Genomic DNA, 19581 nt, shown 5'->3' with positions numbered 1-19581 from the left:
TTCAAGACCAGTCTGGGCAACATGCTAGGACCCCATCTCTACAAAAAGGAAAAATCAATTAGGCCTGGGAGTGCATGCTTGTGGTCCCAGCTACCCAGGAAACTAAGGTGGGAGATGTACTTGAGCCCAGGAGGTTGAGGCTGCGATGAGCCATGATCGCTTCATTGCACTCTAGCCTGGGCAACAGAATGAGACCCTATCTCAAAAAAAAAAAAAGACTCTGGGATGTTAAATTATTAGGGCACAGCAGCAATTTAAACTTCTTTCTATTATCATCTCTTACAAATTAATCTTTATTTGAAGCAGCCAAAATGTGTTGAATCCTTAAGTACTCTGTGCTAGGTGTTTTGTCAAATGTTTATATGGATTGTCTCTTTAATCTTCTGGAGTAAATATTTTCTCATAGTTGAAAAAACTGAGACTTAGAACAGTTAATTTTCTCATTCACAAGCTAGTACATGACAAAGCCTAGATTCAAGTTCCAAGTCTTCAGTCCAAAGACTATATTTACCACTACACAATTAGCCTAAAAGAAAAGCAGTAGGTTCTGTCTCTTTATTAACTTTTGATGAGGCTGTTAAGCATATAATATTTAAGGGGAGAATTCCTATATGCAGTTGCTTGTTTTCTTTTAGCCTGAGGGTGGCAGTGGTAAATTCTCATGCCTGAAGGTTATGCATCCTTCATATAGACCAGTGGTTATTTTTTCATAACCTGTAATATTAACTTCTTATTGCTAGTAATGATCCTGCATTCTTGGTTGTTTTATACCAGGCTTTCTTCGAGAGTCACCCAGCTCCTTCAGCTGAGCGTACCATCCAGCAGTGTTGTGAAAATATTCTGCTGAATGCTGCTTGGCTAAAGCGAGATGCTGAGAGCATCCACCAGTACCTCCTTCAGCGGAAGGCCTCACTACCTACAGTGTGAATCCTGAGGTGCCGCCATTGGCGGTTCTGCTGCTTCGCTGCAGGGATAAGGTGGAGCTATCGAACAGCTGATTCATATGCCAAGAATTTGGAGTCTTCTTTCAAACCAGTGGGGGTTGGACAATGAATGTAGTTAACTGGTTCCTGCTCACACTCCAGAATTAAATTCTATTGAAAAAGGAAAATCAGCAATTCAGCAAAAAATAAATAAAAAATAAAAATGTAAATATGATAGTAATAAAATAGAGCATAACGAAACTGTGAAACTTTCTGAAGCCTTGTCAGTGGTTAAAAGTATTTAACACTCTACTGTTAATGACAGATGTTCTGTTTTTATAACTTACCAAAAGGAAACTAGAGGCTTCTTGGTGAAGAGGATTTTTGTGAAGTGGTTTCTGCAAGCAGCCTATAAGTCAAGGGTGGCATCCATTTCTGGGAATGGTTAAACACAAAAGGCTGATAGCTGGCATAACATAGTTGGAGTCAGTGCATAATTCCAAGTGGCTTTTTTTTTTTTTTTTTGGCATGGGGACTGGCCAGGAAGATATATTTTCCTGCATAACTCAATCTGAACCAAGGATTCTAGTTTTCCTCCTTGCCTTCCCTTCTTTGTGACCCCTTGGCCAAAAAAAAAAAAAAAAAAAAAAAAAAGTTAAAAAACCTACCCTGTTCTGGTTTTTTTCCTCCCTTTAGTTCCACCCCAACCCCCATTCCCCAGTGTCCTTCTTAGAGATAAAGAAATAATAAGGAAACATCTTTCATAGCCACGTTAAATAAGAGAAACTGATACACATTATTTTTTCTTTCTTTTTAAAGATGACTTATAAGAACCCTGAAATTCACACAGGTGAGACAATAGAAATAAAAAGATCTTCAGCCAGGCCTTTCTGAATGAGTTATTCTGCTAAAAATGGTCTTAGTTGTCTGACAAGCCAACTATTGAACCTCTTCATAACAGTGTCAACACTGGTTTCTCCTGGTTCATTTTATGTGTGCAAGAAGTCAGTGGTAACTGCTGCAGGGCTTCTACATTAGTGGTAACTGGTTTAAAAAACAGACTGTAAGCCTGTGTGTGCCACTGTTTGCTTCAACAGTATATCCTACTAACAAGCCTCACCTATTTAATCCAATGAGTTTTAAATCTAAATCTCATTCCCTTCCTCTTTCCCTACCTTTTTCTTTTTTTCTTAAAAATTTTTTTGTGTTATTAACATAAATTCATATTTGGTGTGGCTTAACTGTATTTCAGAAGGTCATCAGATTGTGAGACTGCTTCCTTGAAACATTTTTGTGCTATTGTTTTAAAAAAATAATAATTAAAAAACAGTTGGCGTTAATAAAAATGTCAATGTGAAATTGATGTCCTGATTCACTTTATTCTCTTTGATAAGAAACTAAAAACTTTCCTATTATTCAGTAGGCTTATGCAAAGTTATACTATCATAGGATTTTTCAAATTCAAGAAAATCCAGTTCCTTAATTCCTAATCTATAGATCCTAACAGAAAAATCCTGAGATTCATTCTAAATCAGTTCTACATTCTCAAAACTCTCTCGGAGACTCTTAGAGTCAGCATTCAGGAATGAACTTGAGACTTCCTCAGTCCCTACTTTTGAGGCACCCTAGTCCAGGCACCATGCTCAGGGCTGCCCTCAGGCTCTCCAAATGTGCTTAAGGCACCAGTGAAGCAGGGGCACCAAAAAGACTGAGAAAAATGCAGTTTTAATAGAAGAACTCATATTTTACAATCAGAAATTCTGGAAACAGGTTATTTTACTTTCAGCATACACACGATTTTTCTGTGTAATAAGTAGTTTGAATTACATTCAGGGAGAGATTATACTGGATGTCTTCCATTTGCCTTTCAGAACCCCTCTTCATCCCACTCTGGACCCGTGGGTGCTGACCCACATGGACTGCATGAATGGCTCCTTTGCCCTCTGACTTGAGCTTGTGTTTATCCAATTAGTAATATCCAAAGAAGATGAAAAGACATGAGGAAAAGATGGTCAGAGTACTCTGGCTTTCTCATTGCCAGGTCACATGGGCTGTCTGTGTCCCTTTACCAAAGACCACAGCTCTTATCAAGCAGCCCCCTCTAGCTTCTGGCTCCTACTCTTTGCTCCTTCACATCTAGGAAAAGGAAGGAGAACTTGGGAGTGGGGTGCGGTGGCTCATGCCTGTAATCCCAGCACTGTGGGAGGCCAAGATGGGTAGATCACCTGAGGTCAGGAATTCAAGACCAGCCTGGCCAACATGGTGAAACCCTGTCTCTACTACAAATACAAAAATTAGCTGGGTGTGGTGGCGCATGCCTGTAATTCCAGCTACTCGGGAGGCTGAGGCAGGTGAATCGCTTGAACCCAGGAGGTGGAGGTTGCAGTGAGCTGAGACTCCATTGCACTCCAGCCTGGGCAACAAGAGCAAAACTCCGTCTCCAAAAAAAAAAAAAAAAAAAAAAAAAAAAAAGACTCAAGCTGGGCGCAGTCACTCATGCCTGTAATCCCAGCACTTTGGGAGGCTGAGGTAGACAGATCACCTGAGGTCAGGAGTTTGAGACCAACCTGGTCAACTCAGTTACCAGCCCTGGATTATGCCATTATTCTTCATTGATTTTCCTGTACTCTGTCCATGTCTTTGTAAATAGTCCTTTATTAAACCTTCCTCAGTTTGTGTTCTTTCCTACGAATACCTTGAGTGATTTGGGTACAATAGCCCTGCTGCTTTGGGTCTCTAAAGGTTTTTAATCCAGCCTTTTCTGTGTCAGATGTTTTGTCTTTCAAGTAGCTCCCTATCATAAGTCATACACCCATTTTACAGATGAGAACGCAGACTCAGAAAAGTTAGGTAAATTAATACAGCAAAATAACTATCTGCCATGTCTCCACAATTAAAAGATCATAGTTAGATGGGGCCAGGCAATAGCATTAAAGCTTAATTATTTTTTCCTAATATATTTTGGTTATGAATATTAGTGGAAATCAGAAGGTTTGGAAGAAACAAGTATGTTAATGCCTCCTATGGAGAGTTTTATATTACTTTTCATTAATGAGATTCAGTAAAGCTTTTTGGAACAGTGGGCAGTGGTGGGTGAATTCTTAACTTGCAATTTCTAAGGATAGGTTTTAGGGAGCAAGGAATAAATCTGTTGAGTACAATTTGAGGAGGATTAAGAGGAGTTCTATAGCTCTAAATAGATTCTTCAAATTCTATAACCCAAAAAGTTTCCAGAATTACCAGAAAGACATCACGGAGCCACATGTAAGTGCTAATGTTTTTTGTTTTTGTTTTTTAGCAAGTCATTAAATAAAAGCAAGTGGGCCGGGCACAGTACCTCATGCCTGTAATCCCAACACTTGCCACGGCAGGTGGATTACCTGAGGTCAGGAGATGAAGACCAACCTGGCCCACATGGCAAAACCCCATCTCTGCTAAAAATAGAAAAATTAGCCAGTGTGGTGGTGCACGCCTGTAATCCCAGCTACTCAGGAGGCTGAGGTGGGAGAATCTACTTGAACCCAGGAGGCGGAGGTTGCAGTGAGCTGAGCTCGCGCCACTGCACTCCAGCCTGGGCGGCAGAGTAAGACTCCCTCTCAAAAAAATAATTAATTTAAAAATAAATAAGGCAGGCGCGGTGGCTCACGCCTGTAATCCCAGCACTTTGGGAGGCCCAGGCGGGCGGTTCACCCAGGGAGTTCGAGACTAGCCTGACCAACATGGAGAAACCCTGTCTCTACTTAAAAAAAAAAAAAAAGAAAAGCCGGATGTGGTGGCACATGCCTGTAATCCCAGCTACTTGGGAGGCTGAGGCAGGAGAATCGCTTGAACCCGGGAAGCAGAGGTTGCAGTGAGCTAAGATCATGACATTGCACTCCAGCCTGGGCAACAAGAGTGAAGCTCCATCTCAAAAATAAAATGAATAAAATAAAAATAAAAATCCAAGCTTTTGGTAATATGTTTATACTGGTGAATCTATACTTACAGCATCATTCTTGATTGAATAATATATTGCCTGATAGAACTGAATCTCTTCCTTTACTAGATACTAGTTTGAGAGTTTCAGAGTTGGTTTTCTCTAAATGAGTATTTGCGACAATGCCAAATACCCACCCAAGAAGGACCATGCCTTCTTGTACCAACCCTGGTGCAAGCAAAATGACTGAGGTGTTTGGTGTCAAATGTGAGAATAAAAGCCTTGATGTTAACAAAACATTGAGCTGAACAACTGCTTTCCCTAGGAAACCAAATCAGAGGATTGGTTGTTCTACCAGTTTGATGGCCAATGTTGTGATAGGTGACAGTGTCAGGTGAAGGAAAGTCAAGTGAGTTGTTACTGCCATTTATAAAGAACTCTGATTGCTCCTGTGATTCCACTGCAAGTATCTGGCAGCTGTAGCTTTCACTACTGGGCTTCTGTTTCCAACACTGAGGAGGAATTGGCAGAGAATGAACATAGTTTACTATCATGATCTGTGCTTTGTCAGGGAGGTTGTAGCAGCTAACAGCAGATATACTATACATCAATTAAGATGACTACCAGGAAGAAAAAAATAATCCTTGCCATGGTTTGACTGACAGTACCAGTATGGTCCTCTGAGACATCCCCTACCCCTATTCTAACCAACTTTAACCTTCATCATCAATTTGACAAATTTTACAGGTATATTACATGACACTGCAATTTTGGGCAACTCTTAATAGGGCACTGATTACCTTGCATTATTTGTACTAATCTAGACATTCTCTTCCTTAATGCTTATTAGCTTGTACTTTTAAAGTTAAGGAGGGGGCCAGGCACAGTGGCTCACGCCTGTAATCCCAGCACTTTGGGAGGCTGAGGCAGGTGGATCACTTGAACCCAGGAGTTTGAGATGAGCCTGGGCAACATAGTGAAACCCCAGCTCTACAAAAAATACAAAAATTAGCTGGGTGTGGTGGCACGCACCTGTAGTCCCAGCTACTTGGGAGGCTGAGGCAGGAGAATCGCTTGAGCCCAGCAGGAGGAGGTTGCAGTGAGCTGAGATCATGCCACTGCACTCCAGTCTGGGTGACAAGGCAAGACCCTATCTCAAAAAAATAAAATAAAAAATAGTTAAGGAGGTGCAGGTACGGTAGCTCACACCTGTAATCCCGGCACTTTGGGAGGCCAAGGCGGGAAGATAACTTGAGCTCAGGAGATTGAGACCAGCCTTGTCAACATGGTAAAACCTTGTCTCTACTAAGAGTAAAAAAATTAGCTGGGCATGTTGGCATGTGCCTGTAGTCCCAGCTACTCAGGAGGCTGAGGCTGCACTGAGCTATGATCGCACCACTGCATTCCAGGCTGGGTGAGAGTGAGACCCTGTCTCAATAATAGGGTCAGGCGTGGTGGCTCGTGCCTGTAATCCCAGCACTTTGGGAAGCCGAGGTGGGTGGATTGCTTGAGCTCAGGAGATCAAGACCAGCCTGGGCAACATAACGAAACCCCGTCTCGTTACACAAAATACAAAAAAGCCAGGCATAGTGGTATGTGCCTGTGGTCCCAGCTACTCAGGAGGCTGAGGTGGAAGGAGGATTGCTGGAGCCCAGTAAGTTGAGGCTACAGTGAGCCATGATGGTACCACTGCGCTCCATCCTGGGTGACAGAGCAAAACCCTGTCTCGAACAAACAAAAGTAACAGTAATAAAAATAAGGAGAAGAAAAAATCAGTATGTGGAATGGCTATTAGGTTAGTGGGAGAAGTCTCAAGAACACCATACAAAATAATAGAAGGGAGATGGAAGGAAACAACTTACAAGAAAAAGTACAAAGCACTTAATTAAAATATTTGAGATGAATGAGAATGGATGAGATTGCTGTTGCTTTTCTAACAGGTCAATTCCCTCTTCTATCAGCAGAGCACTTGTAAGTCAGAATGTAAACAGAAGTGATAGAATGAACTTAATACTGTGCGCTCTACAAGTGCAAAGAAGTTCTTTGTTTTCTTCTTTTTTGTCTTGAGATGGTCTCCGTCACCCAGGCTGGAGTGCAGTGGCGCGATCCCGGCTCACTGCAGCCTTGAACTTCGGGGCTCAAGGGATCCTCCCACCTCAGCCTCCTGAGTAGCTGGGCCTACAGGTGTGTGCCACCACACCAATTTAATTCGTTGATTTTGTGGAGGTGGGGTTTCACCATGTTGCCCAGGCTTGTCTCGAACTCCTAGGCTCAAGTGATCCACCCGCCTCAGCCTCCCAAGTTGCTGGGATTACAGGCATGAGCCATCTTGCCCGGCCTTAGTTAATTTTTTTTTTTTTTTGAGATGGAGTCTTGCTCTGTTGCCCAGGCTGGAGTGCAATGGCGTGATCTCGGCTCACTGCAACCTCCACCTCCCAGGTTCAAGCGATTCTCTTGCCTCAGCCTCTCGGGTATCTGGGATTACAGGCACGCACTACCTGTCTGGCTAATTTTTGTATTTTTAGTAGACACGAGGTTTCGCCATGCTGGCCAGGCTGGTCTTGAACTCCTGACCTCAGGTGAACTGCCCGCCTGGGCTTCCCAAAGTGCTGGGATTACAGGTGTGAGCCACCGTGCCTGGCCTCTTAATTCATTCTTATAACAGTAACAGAGAGCCGGGCGCGGTGGCTCAAGCCTGTAATCCCAGCACTTTGGGAGGCTGAGACGGGCGGATCACAAGGTCAGGAGATCGAGACCATCCTGGCTAACACGGTGAAACCCCGTCTCTACTAAAAAATACAAAAAGCTAGCCGGGCGAGGTGGCGGGCGCCTGTAGTCCCAGCTACTCGGGAGGCTGAGGCAGGAGAATGGCGTGAACCCGGGAGGCGGAGCTTGCAGTGAGCTGAGATCCGGCCACTGCACTCCAGCCCGGGTGACAGAGCGAGACTCCATCTCAAAAAAAAAAAAAAAAACAAAAAAAACAGTAACAGAGTAGATAGACTACTGGATAAATAATGAAATAGTACATGACTTAGATCTCTTGGCTACCAAACCTGGCCTTCTCTTAATTTCTTATTCTCAGCAAATGGAAGACCTGTGTGATCAATACAGTAGCTACTAGCCATATGTAGCTATTTAAATTAATTAGAATTAAATAAAAAGTTGCTTGGGGCTGGCTCATGTCTGTAATCCCAGCACTTTGGGAGGCTAAGGCAGGTGGATCACTTGAGTTCAAGACCAGCCTGGCCAACATGGCGAAACCCGTCTCTACTAAAAATACAAAAAGTAACCAGGCACATGCCTGTAATCCCAACTACTAGGGAGGCCGAGGCAGGAGAATTGCTTGAGCCCAGGAGGTGGAGACTGCACTCCACGCCACTGCACTCCAGCCTGGGCAACAGGGCAAGACTCTGTCTCCAAAAAAAAAGTTGCTTGGTTGAACTAGCCATATATCAACTGTGCAGCAGCCACATAAGGCTAGTGGCTACTGTATTGGACAGCACAGATATAAATCATATTCATCACTTAGGAAAGTTCTGTTGGACCACCCTGAGCTACATCTCGTATATGCAAGTGTATTTTTTTGTGTATCATTGAAAGTAACAGCCTGGGCAACATGGTGAGACTCTGTCTCTACAAAAAATTTGAAAAATTAACTGGGTGTGGTAGCACACACCTGTAGCCCCAACTGCTTAGAAGGCTGAGGTTGGGAGATCGCTTGAGTCCAAGAGGTGGAGGCTGCAGTGAGCCGTGTTTGTGCCACTGCACTACAGAGCCTGGGCAACAGAGTGAGACCCTGTCTCCAAAAAAACAAAAAAGTTACATTTCTACTAATCTTGTAACCAACTGCTGTTCATCTAAGAACATTATATCACTAACCACTATTCATTTAAAATTTTATTTTTCATGAATGTAATACATGTCGTATTCATTTTCCAAAAATTGAAGGGAAAAAAGTGACTCTCTTCTTACAAACTCATCTACGTTTTTATACTCTATGCATTTTGTGTATTTTCAGTAATGAAGATAGGCTGTGCCTCCTTCACTTGTCCGACCATGTAACCAGAGCCACGTGTTTTCAGTCTTTGCTGTATGAAGCTAAATGTGCCATGCTCAGAGCTGCCACCCATGTCCTAAGGCATGAAGCTAATCACTAAAGACTACTTGTGAACAAAGTAACAAGCTGGCAAATGCATACCTTGAGAAGTGTTTCTTCCTTGTTTAGAGTCACTGGTTCATGAATGTTTTCCAGCCTGACTTCCTGATGTTAAACGCCAGTTTTGTGGAGTGTACACATTTGAAGAATGTGACTTTAAGTTCCTGGCTCAATTAGTTTAAGTCGCTCATGTAATGAATTCACTCAATGTTCTTTCCTCACTGGAGATGTGAACTGCACTATTTTTGGAACTAACACTTGCAATCCTATACACTATTGCCTGGGTGTTGAGCTACAAATTTTGGTTAATATCACCATTAACTAGATTCAGAAAGTTATATGATGATGAATTTCAGAAAGATTTTGGTAAAGAGAGATGTGGCTGGTTTGAAAAAAAGCGGGGTGAGGGTGCTCTTCTCATAGGTTCCCAATGTGCAGGGACCTCAGCTTGCTGACACTATTGAAATGAGGCCACGCATTCCTCCCACTGGGGCTTGCTTACCTGCTGATGCTTGTCACGCCAGCCTAAGCAACTGTGTTGCCCTGACTCCTAGGCTTGGTTGCCCCCATTAACTTGGTGACTACACTTCACTGCTTCCAACAAATAAAACAAATGTGCCACCCATCCAGAAATGACCCAAGTGTGCACTAAACCCAGGAAAGACCTGAGATAGAAAAAATCTAGGTAGCTTTAAATGTTCCTGTTCTTTAGGATCCAACCTTAGCCATCCCCAGTAAGATCCTGGGCAAAGGTTCTCATTGGTATGTAAGCATCACAGAAGGCTGGTAAGAAGGGGACTGGCCTTTTCTAGTCATTATCATATAATACAGGGGCACTGTGCTCCAGCCTCACAGGCTGCTATTTGATGTGACAGGTGTGCATTTTGGCCACTGATCAGAAGACCTTGGTTATCACAAGAACCTTGTCAGAAAAACCCCACAGCATTAAACCTGAGCGCAGTATTCAAGGCAAGGTTCTGATGGTTTTCTTCAATGGCTACGGGATTCAGATAGCAGACAGTAGTTGCAAAAGCTTTTACTGCAGAAGGAAATGCCTATTATATTAGATATTGAGGCTACGGTATCAAATAAGATAGACTTGGTCTCTGCCCTAATGGAGCTTATGATCTAGCAGGGACAAGGGATATCAAATGAGTAATTTTAAGCGTGCCAACTCTGGAGTGGGAAGTTCAGTGTGCTATACCAGACAGTCCAAAGTAGCCTGAAGGTTCAGGAAAGTCTCCTTGGAAAAACGTTAAACTGAAACCTGAAAGATGAGTAGTTGCCAGGCAAAGAGGAGAGAAAAAGTATTATTAGCAGAAGAAACAGCATGTGCAACGGGCCTGTAGTTAGAAGGAAGCAGACGTGGCCGGGCGCGGTGGCTCACACCTGTAATCCCAGCACTTTGGGAGGCCGAGGCGGGTGGATCACGAGGTCAGGAGATCGAGACCATCCTGGCTAACACGGTGAAATCCCGTCTCTGCTTAAAAAAAATGCAAAAAATTAGCCAGGTGTGGCGGCAGGCGCCTGTAGTGCCAGCTACTTGGGAGGCTGAGGCAGGAGAATGGCGTGAACCCAGGAGGCGGAGCTTGCAGTGAGCCGAGATCGCACCACTGCACTCCAGCCTGTGCGACTGAGTGAGACTTCGTCTCAAAAAAAAAAAAAAAAAAGAATAAGGAAGCAGACCTATTTAAGAAAGCAAAAGAGGGCTGGGCACGGTGGCTTATGCCTGTAATCCCAGCACTTTGGGAGGCCGAGGTGGGCACATCACCCGAGGTCAGGAGTTCGAGACCAGCCAACATGGTAAAACCCGTCTTTACTAAAAATACAAAAAATTAGACAGGCATGGTGGCAGGTGGCTATAATCCCAGATACTCAGGAGGCTAAGGCAGGAGAATCGCTTGTACCTGGGAGGTGGAGGTTGCAGTGAACCGAGATGGTGCCATTGCACTCTAGCCTGGGCAACAAGAGCGAAACTCCATCTCAAAAAAAAAAAAAAAAAAAAAGCAAAAGAAATCCAAGATGGGCCGGGTGCAGTAGCTCACACCTGTGATCCCAGCACTTTGTCAGGCTGAGATGGGAGGATCGCTTAGGCCCAGGAGTTCAAGACCAACCTAGGTAACATAGTGAGACCCAGTATCTACTTAAAAAAAAAAAAAAAAATTAGCTAGGCATGGTGGCATGTGCCCATAGTCCCAACTACTTGGGAGGCTGAGGTGGAAGGATCGCATGAGCCCAGGAAGTTGAGGTATGTGAGATGTGGTCCAGTCACTGCACTCTAGCCTGGGTGACTGAGCAAGACCCTGTCTCAAAAAGAGGATTCTTGGCCGAGTGCGGTGGCTCACACCTGTAATCCCAGCACTTTGAGGAGCTGAGGCGAGTGGATCATGAGGTTAAGAGATCGAGACCATCCCAGCCAACATGGTGAAACCGTGTCTCTACCAAAAATACAAAAATTAGCTGGGCATGGTGGTGCACGTCTGCAGTCCCAGCTACTCGGGAGGCTGAGACAGGAGAATCGCTTGAACCCAGCAGGCAGAGGTTGCAGTGAGCTGAGATCGCACCACTGCACTCCAGTCTGGCAACAGAGTGAGATTCCATCTCAAAAAAATAAATAAATAAAAAAGAATACTCAGCCAGGCGCAGTGGCTCACGCCTGTAATCTCAGCACTTTAGGAGGCCAAGGCAGACAGATCACCCAAGGTCAGGAGTTTTGAGACTAGCCTGGCCAAAATGGTAAAACCCCGTCTCTACCAAAAATACAAAAAAATTAGCCAGGCATGGTGGTGCACGTCTGTAATTCCAGCTCCTCTAGAGACTGAGGCACAAGAATCACTTGAATCTGGGAGGCAGAGATTGCAGTGAGCCTAGATAGTGCCATTGCACTTCAACCTGGGCGACAAGAGCGAGACTGTCTCAAAAAAAAAAAAAAAAAAAAAAACTGAGAAAAAAAAAGAAAGGAGAACAGAAAGCTCTTGGGAAAGTGGTACAAGAGGGGTCTGGAGAGACAGACTAGAGCCAGGCTGGCAAGAACTTGGGCCTTGTTAAAGATTCAGAACTCGGCCAGGCATGGTGGCTCACATCTGTACTCCCAGCACTTAAGAGAGGCAAAGGTGGAAGGATCACCTGAGCCCAGGAGTTCAGGACCAGCCTAGGAAACATAGTGTGCCTCCATTCTCTGAAAAAAGTAAAAATATTCAGAACTCTAACTAAGGAACAAAGGAAGAGCATCAGATTCCTTACCTGTAAACTGGGAATAATAACAGTTATCTCATAGTTACCGGGGAGCAAAATGAGAATAATACAAATAAAAGGTCTTTTTAAGTTATAAAGCATTATAGGAATACTACTAAGATTATATTATCGGTAATAATAAGTTGTGCTGCTTTCTTAATAGAACCCAAGAGTTCAAATCTCCTTATAATGGGAATATGAAATACCCTCTAAAACCCTGACCTACTCCAGGGAACTGATGGAAAGGTCATAAGTTTATTTCAGTTGGAACTTCCAGTATGAGGCTTATGAAGCCTGGGGGTGAACGCAGCTGTTTGGAGCAGGATCACACCATTTATGGCAATGTAGATTTCTCAGCTCTACACCAACTCCCCGACACCGCTTCCAGAAAAGATCATCCTGCCTCCTTCTCAAACCCACCAGAGCAGAATCACCAAAGCATTCTTGCCTCTTGATTTCTTTCTTTTTTCTTTTTTTAAGACAGAGTCTCACTCTGTCGCACAGGCTGGAGTGCAGTGGTGTGATCGCAGCTCACTGCAACCTCTGCCTCCCGGGTTCAAGCAATTTCTTCTGCCTCAGCCTCCCGAGTAGCTGTGACTACATGGGTACGCCACCACGCCCAGCTAATTTTTTGTATTTTTAGTAGAGATGGGATTTCACTGTGTTAGTCAGGATGGTCTCCATCTCCTGACCTCGTGATCCACCTGCCTCGGCCTCCCCAAGTGTCAGGATTACAGGTGTGAGCCACTGCGCCCGGCCACCTGTTGATTTCTTATAGCCAAAGTTTAAGTCCAGCTTTTTTTTTTTTTTTTTTTTTTTTTTTTGACAGAGTCTAACTCTATTGCCCAGGCTGGAGTGCAGTGGTGCGATCTCCGCTCACTGCAACCTCCACCTCCTGGGTTCAAGCAATTCTTCTGCCTCAGTCTCCTGAGTAACTGGGACTACAGGCATGTGCCACCACATCCAGCTAATTTTTGTATTTTTAGTAGAAATGGAGTTTCACCAAGTTAGCCAGGGTGGTCCTAGCTCAGCTTTATAGAAGCTGCCATCATTCCAGAAATGTTACACTCCTCCGAGCTGTTCATGGCAAAATCATTATCCCAATTGGTACCTGCTTTATTACACTTTAGGGAAAATTCTACCTATTTCCAAATATGTGATATTTTATTCTTACAATGGTTTCGAGTAGTAGGCACAACCAGTAGTCAAATTTCATAGAATGGATGAGAAACCTGGAGTTTACCTCTCCAATCTGATCAGCCCTGACATGCCATCATGGAGAAACATAATGGTTCATTTTAGGCCATTTCCTCTCTGCCTGCAAAATATGAAACATTGCCCAAGGATAGGGGGGCAGAGCTTCTGCCCAGATAGGCATGTGATTTACCATTACCACAACCCTCTTGCTAGCTCTGAGTAGAAAAAACAAGACACAGTTCTTCCCCAGGGAGGACACTGACTACTCTAAATATTCTATAGTACTGCACCCCAGAGGTTGCAAACTTGCATTTTTTTTCTTGACCTACACAATGCTTTCAAAGTCTTTTTGAAATTTTATTTATTTATTTATTTTATTTTCTCATGTGGCCAGTATGTGGGAAGGCCAAAAATCCTCAATCTGCTTGAAAATTTCCATTCCAGCTTTTAAAAATCGAGGGATTTTAAATAAAAATCCAGATTACCAGCTTTTCTTGAAAAATCACCACCAAGCACAGCAGCTCATGCCTGCAATCCCAGCACTTTGGGAGGCCAAGGCGGGATGATTCCTTGCTTGAGCCCAGGAGTTCAAGAACAACCTGGGCAACAGAGCACAACCTCATCTCTGCAGATAATTTAAAAATGAGCCACAGGGTTGGCCGGGCGTGGTGGCTCAGCCTGTAATCCCAGCAATGGGGAGGTGGAGGTGGGTGGATCATCTGAGGTCAGGAGTTTAAGGCCATCCTGGCCAACATGGTGAAACCCCGTCTCTACTAAAAATACAAAAAATTAGCCAGAAGTGGTAGCACGCATCTGTAGTCTCAGCTACTTGGGAGGCAGAGGCAGGAGAACTGCTTGAACCCAGGAGGTGGAGGTTGGAGTGAGCCGAGATCATGCCACTGTACTCCAGCCTGGGTGACAAAGTGAGACTCTGTTTCAAAAAAAAATTAGGCGGGCATGGTGGTGCGTGTCTGTGGTACCAGCTACTCAGGAGGCTGAGCTGGTTACATAGCATTCAGTCACTTACACAGCACTGCCACATCCTTGTGAGTTTTGAGACTAGGAGTCTTGAGACTAGCCTGGCCAAAATGGTAAAACCCCGTCTCTACCAAAAATACAAAAAAATTAGCCAGGCGTGGTGGTGCACGTCTGTAATTCCAGCTCCTCTAGAGACTGAGGCACAAGAATCAGTCTGCACAAGAATCTGCACTGTGGTTGATGCTTTTATTATCTCTTCCACCCTCTCATTTTTCATAAAAGGACCTGAGTCCCAGAGGGTGCTTTACCCAAGGTCACACAAGTCATCACTGGAACCTCTGTCAAAACCCTGCTGTTCTGGACACTCAGTGATGCATTTATATTATTTTATTTTATTTTTTTGAGACAGAGTCTTGTTGTCGTCACCCAGGCTGGAGTGCAATGGGACGATCTCGGCTCACTGCAACCTCCGCCTCCCAGGTTCAAGCAATTCTCCTGCCTCAGCCTCCTGAGTAGCTGGGATTACAAGTACCCACCACCACATCCGGCTCATTTTCGTATTTTTAGTAGAGACGGGGTTTCACCATGTTGGCCAGGCTGTTCTTGAACTCCGCCCGAAACAGGGTCTCTTTTTTTTCTTTGAGACGGAGCCTAGCTGTGTCACCCAGGCTGGAATGTGGTGGTAAGATCTCAGCTCACTGCAGCCTCCACCTCCCAGGTTCAAGAGATTCTCCTGCTTCAGCCTCCTGAGTGGCTGGGACTACAGGTGTGTACCACCATGCCCAGCTAATTTTTTTATTTTTAGTAGAGACAGGGTTTCATTATGTTGGCCAGGCTGGTCTCAAACTCCTGACCTCAAAGGATCTGCCCACTTCGGCCTCCCAAAATGTCGGGATTACAGGCGTGAACCACTGTGCCTGGCTTTTTTTTTTTTTTTGAGACAGGGTCGCCCACTGTCATGCAGGCTGGAGTGCAGTAGCATAATAGTCGCTCACGGCAGCCTCTACCTCTCGGGCTTAACTGATCCTCCCACCTCAGCCTCTGAAGTATCTGGGACTAGAGGCATGAGTCACCATGCCCAGACTAATATTTTAATTCAAACATGTATTAACTTAATGCTTTAATTTACTAATTGAATTTCATTAATTCAATTCCCAGTTAACCAAAAGAAACCCAGGATAGCTGGAACAAAGAGGACTCATGCTGGCTGGAGTGCAGGCAGGGTGGTTGGAAAGGAAGTAGCCATCTTGGACCATAAAGAGGAAAGCCCGTGTTATGCTGGGCTTGGTGGAAATTGACATACTCGTTTATGCCTCTGTAAATATTATTCACCACTGGGCAATTTAGCCTACTATGATTATGTTTTGTTTCTTTGTTAAAAAAATTTCATGGAGTCAATTATACATAAAAACAAAATTGGGATTTATTTGCTTAGTTTCTATGTACCAATCATGAATTTATTCTCCATCATTCACTAAAACTATAGATTTTTCCTGTATTCATTTCATCTTATTTCTTGGGTACCTCCCTCCTGGAGGCTTCTGTCCTCTGGCTCTAGCCTTACTGATTGCTCCCTAGGCCTGCTGCCAGGCCAGCTATCACCCTAGGATTTCCCTTCATTATCATCCTGGAGACTTTATTTCTCACCTATACTGGAATATCCTGTTGCCTGGATCACGTCTTCCTGTTTCTTGGTTTATTCTCTTATTCCGGTGCACCACATCCTCCAGTAGTTTCCTGAGAAAGGGTACACGGATAGTAAATAAGATTTCACATATCTGAAAATATGCTTTATTTTTTTGAGACAGGGTCTCACTCTGTCGCCCATGCTGGAGTGCAGTGGCATGATCATGGCTCACGGCAGCCTCTATCTCCCTGGGCTCAGGTGAACCTCCACATGCAGCCTCCCAAGTAGCTGGGAGTCCAAGCGCACACCATTTTTTTTTTTTTTTTTTTTCTGTAGAGATAGGGTTACACCATGTTGCCCAAGCTGCTCTTGAACTCCTGAGGCTCAAGTGATCCATCAGCTTCGGCTTACCAAAGGCTTGGTATTACAGGCATGAGCCACTATACCTGGCCTTGAAAATATGCTTACTCTACTGAATTCACAATTTAAATAATTTATAAAATTATATATCATAAATCATTGGAAAGCATTCCTACATTATCCTTCAGCATGGCTAATAAGCAGCATGATGCCATTCTCATCGTTGTTCCTTTGAATGTGACCTGCTTTTTCTGTTTTAGGATCCTCTATTAACTCATTGATCTGAAACGGCATGATAATATGTCTTTGAATGAACGTTTTCACCCATTACATTGTGTACTCACTGGGCCTTTCATTTTGGAAATCTAGGCCATTCAGATCTGAGATGACTTCTTGAATTTTTCCTTTGATGATTGTTTTCTCTCCATTTCTCTATGTTGTTCCGTATCACTGTAATGCTTCTTTTTTTTTGAGACGGAGTCTCACTCTGTCGCCCAGGCTGGAGTGCATTGGCGTAGTCTCGGCTCACTGTGACCTCCGCCTCGCAGGTTCAAGCAATTCTCCTGCCTCAGCTTCCCAAGTAGCTGGGATTACAGGTGCACACCAACATGCCCGGCTAATTCTTGTATTTTTAGTAGAGATGGGGATTCACCATGTTGGTGAGGCTGGTATTGAACTCCTGACCTTGTGATGTGCCCACCTCGGCCTCCCAAAGTGCTGGGATTACAGGCGTGAGCCACCACACCCGGCCCTCTGTAGTGCTTCTTAATTGAATATTAGTCTTACTGGGCCACCTTTAGTTCTTAAAAAAATTTTCCAGCTTTTAGGGTTTTTTAAAAAGCTATTTTCTCAATTTTATCTTCTAACTCATTGATTAAAGTTAATGGTTATCATATTTTTTAGATGTTTTATTCTCCAATGTTCTTTTTAAAAAACAACCTGTTCTTATTTCATTGATACAACATTGTTATATCTCTGAGAATATGTATCCTCTGTTTAAAGTCGTCTAAACGATTTTGTTTTTTCCTGTTCAGGCACTGTAGCTGGGATTACAGGCACGTACCACCACCCCCAGCTAATTTTTGTATTTTCAACAGATACGGTGTTTCACCCTGTTGGCAAGGCTGGTCTCAAACTCCTTACCTCAGGTGATCCAATCCCCTTGGACTTCCAAAGTGCTGGAATTACAGATGTGAGTCACTGCACCCAGCCTAGATCAGTTTTTTTAATGGGCAAAATATTTAAACAGATATTTCACAACATAAGATATATGAATAGCCAATAGACTGGTAAAAAATGTTCAACATCATTGGCTGGGCGTGGTGGCTCACGTCTGTAATCCCAGCACTTTGGGAGGCCAAGGCAGACGGATCATGAGGTCAGGAGATCAAGATCATTCTGGCTAACACAGTGAAACACGGTCTCTACTAAAAATACAAAAAATTAGCCAGGCGTGGTGGCGTGTGCCTGTAGTCCCAGCTACTAGGGAGGCTGAGGCAGGAGAATGGCAAGAACCCAGGAGGCAGAGCTTGCAATGAGCCAAGATCGCACCACTGCACTCCAGCCTGGGTGACAGAGCAAGACTCCACCTAAAAAAAAAAAAAAAAAAAAAAAAAATCGACCTCATTAGGTCATCATAGAAATGCAAATTTAAACTATAATGAAATACCACAAGTAGAATGGCTAAAATTAAAAAGACTGACAATATCAAGTGTTTATGAGAATGTGGAGCAACTAAAACTCTCAAACGAGATGGGCGGATCATGAGGTCAGGAGATCGAGACCATCCTGGCTAACACGGTGAAACCCCGTCTCTACTAAAAATACAAAAAACTAGCCGGGCGAGGTGGCGGGCGCCTGTAGTCCCAGCTACTCCGGAGGCTGAGGCAGGAGAATGGCGTAAACCCGGGAGGCGGAGCTTGCAGTGAGCTGAGATCCGGCCACTGCACTCCAGCCCGGGCTACAGAGCAAGACTCCGTCTCAAAAAAAAAAAAAAAAAAAAAAAAAAACTCTCAAACATCTGTGGTAGAAATGTACAGTAATATAGCAACTTTGGAAAAGAGTTTGGCAGTTTCTTATAAATATATGCATACCATATGACCTAGCATTTCCACTCCTAGGTGGAAATAAGATAAAAGCGTAAGTCCAAGCAGGGCACGGTGGCTCATGCCTGTAATCCCAGCACTTTGGGAGGCTGAGGTGGGTGGATCACTTGAGGTCAGCAGTTCAAGACCAGCTGGGCCAACATGGTGAAACCCCATCTCTGCAAAAAAAAAAATACAAAAAAAATTAGCTAGGCATGGTGGCACATGCCTGTAATCCAACTACTTGGGAGGCTGAGGCAGAAGAATTGTTTGAACCTGGAAGGCGGAGGTTGCAGTGAGCCGAGACCACACTACTGCACTTCAGCCTGGATGACACAGTGAGATTTCGTCTCAAAAAAAATAAAGCACATGTCCACACAAAGACTTACACAAAAACATTCAAAACAGCATTAATTCACAGTAGCCCCAGACACAATCCAAATGTCCATAAACAGGAGAATGACTAAGTCAATTCTGGCAAATTCCTACAACAGAATATTACTCAGCAAGAAAAAGGAACAAACTATTGATACATGGAACAACTGGATGAATCTCACACTAAGTAAATGACGACACAAAAATACTACATGTTATATGATTCTATTTGTACAAAAGTCTAAAAAAGACAAATCTGGCCAGGTGTGGTGGCTCATGTCTGTAATTCCGGCACTTTGGGGAGGCTAAGGCAGAAGGATCACTTCAGTCCAGCATTTGAGATCAGCCTGGGCAATACAGCAAAACCCTGTCTCTACAAAAAATACAAAAATTAGCTGGGTATGGTGGCACGTTCCTATAGTTTCAGCTACTCAGGAGGCTGAGGTGGGAGGACTGCTTGACCCAGGAAGTGGAGGTTGCAGTGAGTCGAGATTGCATCACTGCACTCCAGCCTGGGTGACAGAGTGAGACCCTGCCTAAAAAAAGAAAAAAAAAAAAAAAAAGACAAATCCAATCTATACTGACAGAGGACAGATTGGTGGTTGCCTAGAGATGGAGGTGGAGGAGGAGAGTCGTTTGGAAATGACACAAGAACTTTTGGGGGTGACAGAAATGTTCACTATCTTGATTGTGATGGTGATCAGATTAGCATAGAAACTTAAAACCTACAT

At 43.9% G+C, this 19581-nt stretch overlaps 2 protein-coding genes across 6 annotated transcripts in view; one reads left to right on the top strand and one right to left on the bottom strand.

Moving 5' to 3' along the window:
* Window positions 1–2286, top strand: part of NPEPPS (aminopeptidase puromycin sensitive) — a 109134-nt gene extending 106848 nt beyond the window's left edge. For 4 of the 5 annotated variants that reach the window (XM_050762593.1, XM_050762591.1, XM_050762590.1 and 1 more), the window contains one exon: window positions 775–2286. In XM_050762593.1, the coding sequence (XP_050618550.1) occupies window positions 775–927 (153 nt within the window). In that variant the 3' untranslated portion in view covers window positions 928–2286. The remainder of the gene's footprint in view (window positions 1–774) is intronic. The other variant, XM_050762594.1, reaches the window with a different exon arrangement.
* The window catches only part of MRPL45 (mitochondrial ribosomal protein L45), a 390432-nt gene that overhangs the window by 168006 nt on the left and 202845 nt on the right, over window positions 1–19581 (bottom strand). The window lies entirely within an intron of this gene.

Source organism: Macaca thibetana, chromosome 16, assembly GCF_024542745.1.
Source record: "Macaca thibetana thibetana isolate TM-01 chromosome 16, ASM2454274v1, whole genome shotgun sequence".
Taxonomy (NCBI): Eukaryota; Metazoa; Chordata; class Mammalia; order Primates; family Cercopithecidae; genus Macaca; species Macaca thibetana.
This window is presented reverse-complemented; position numbering and strand designations above follow the sequence as displayed.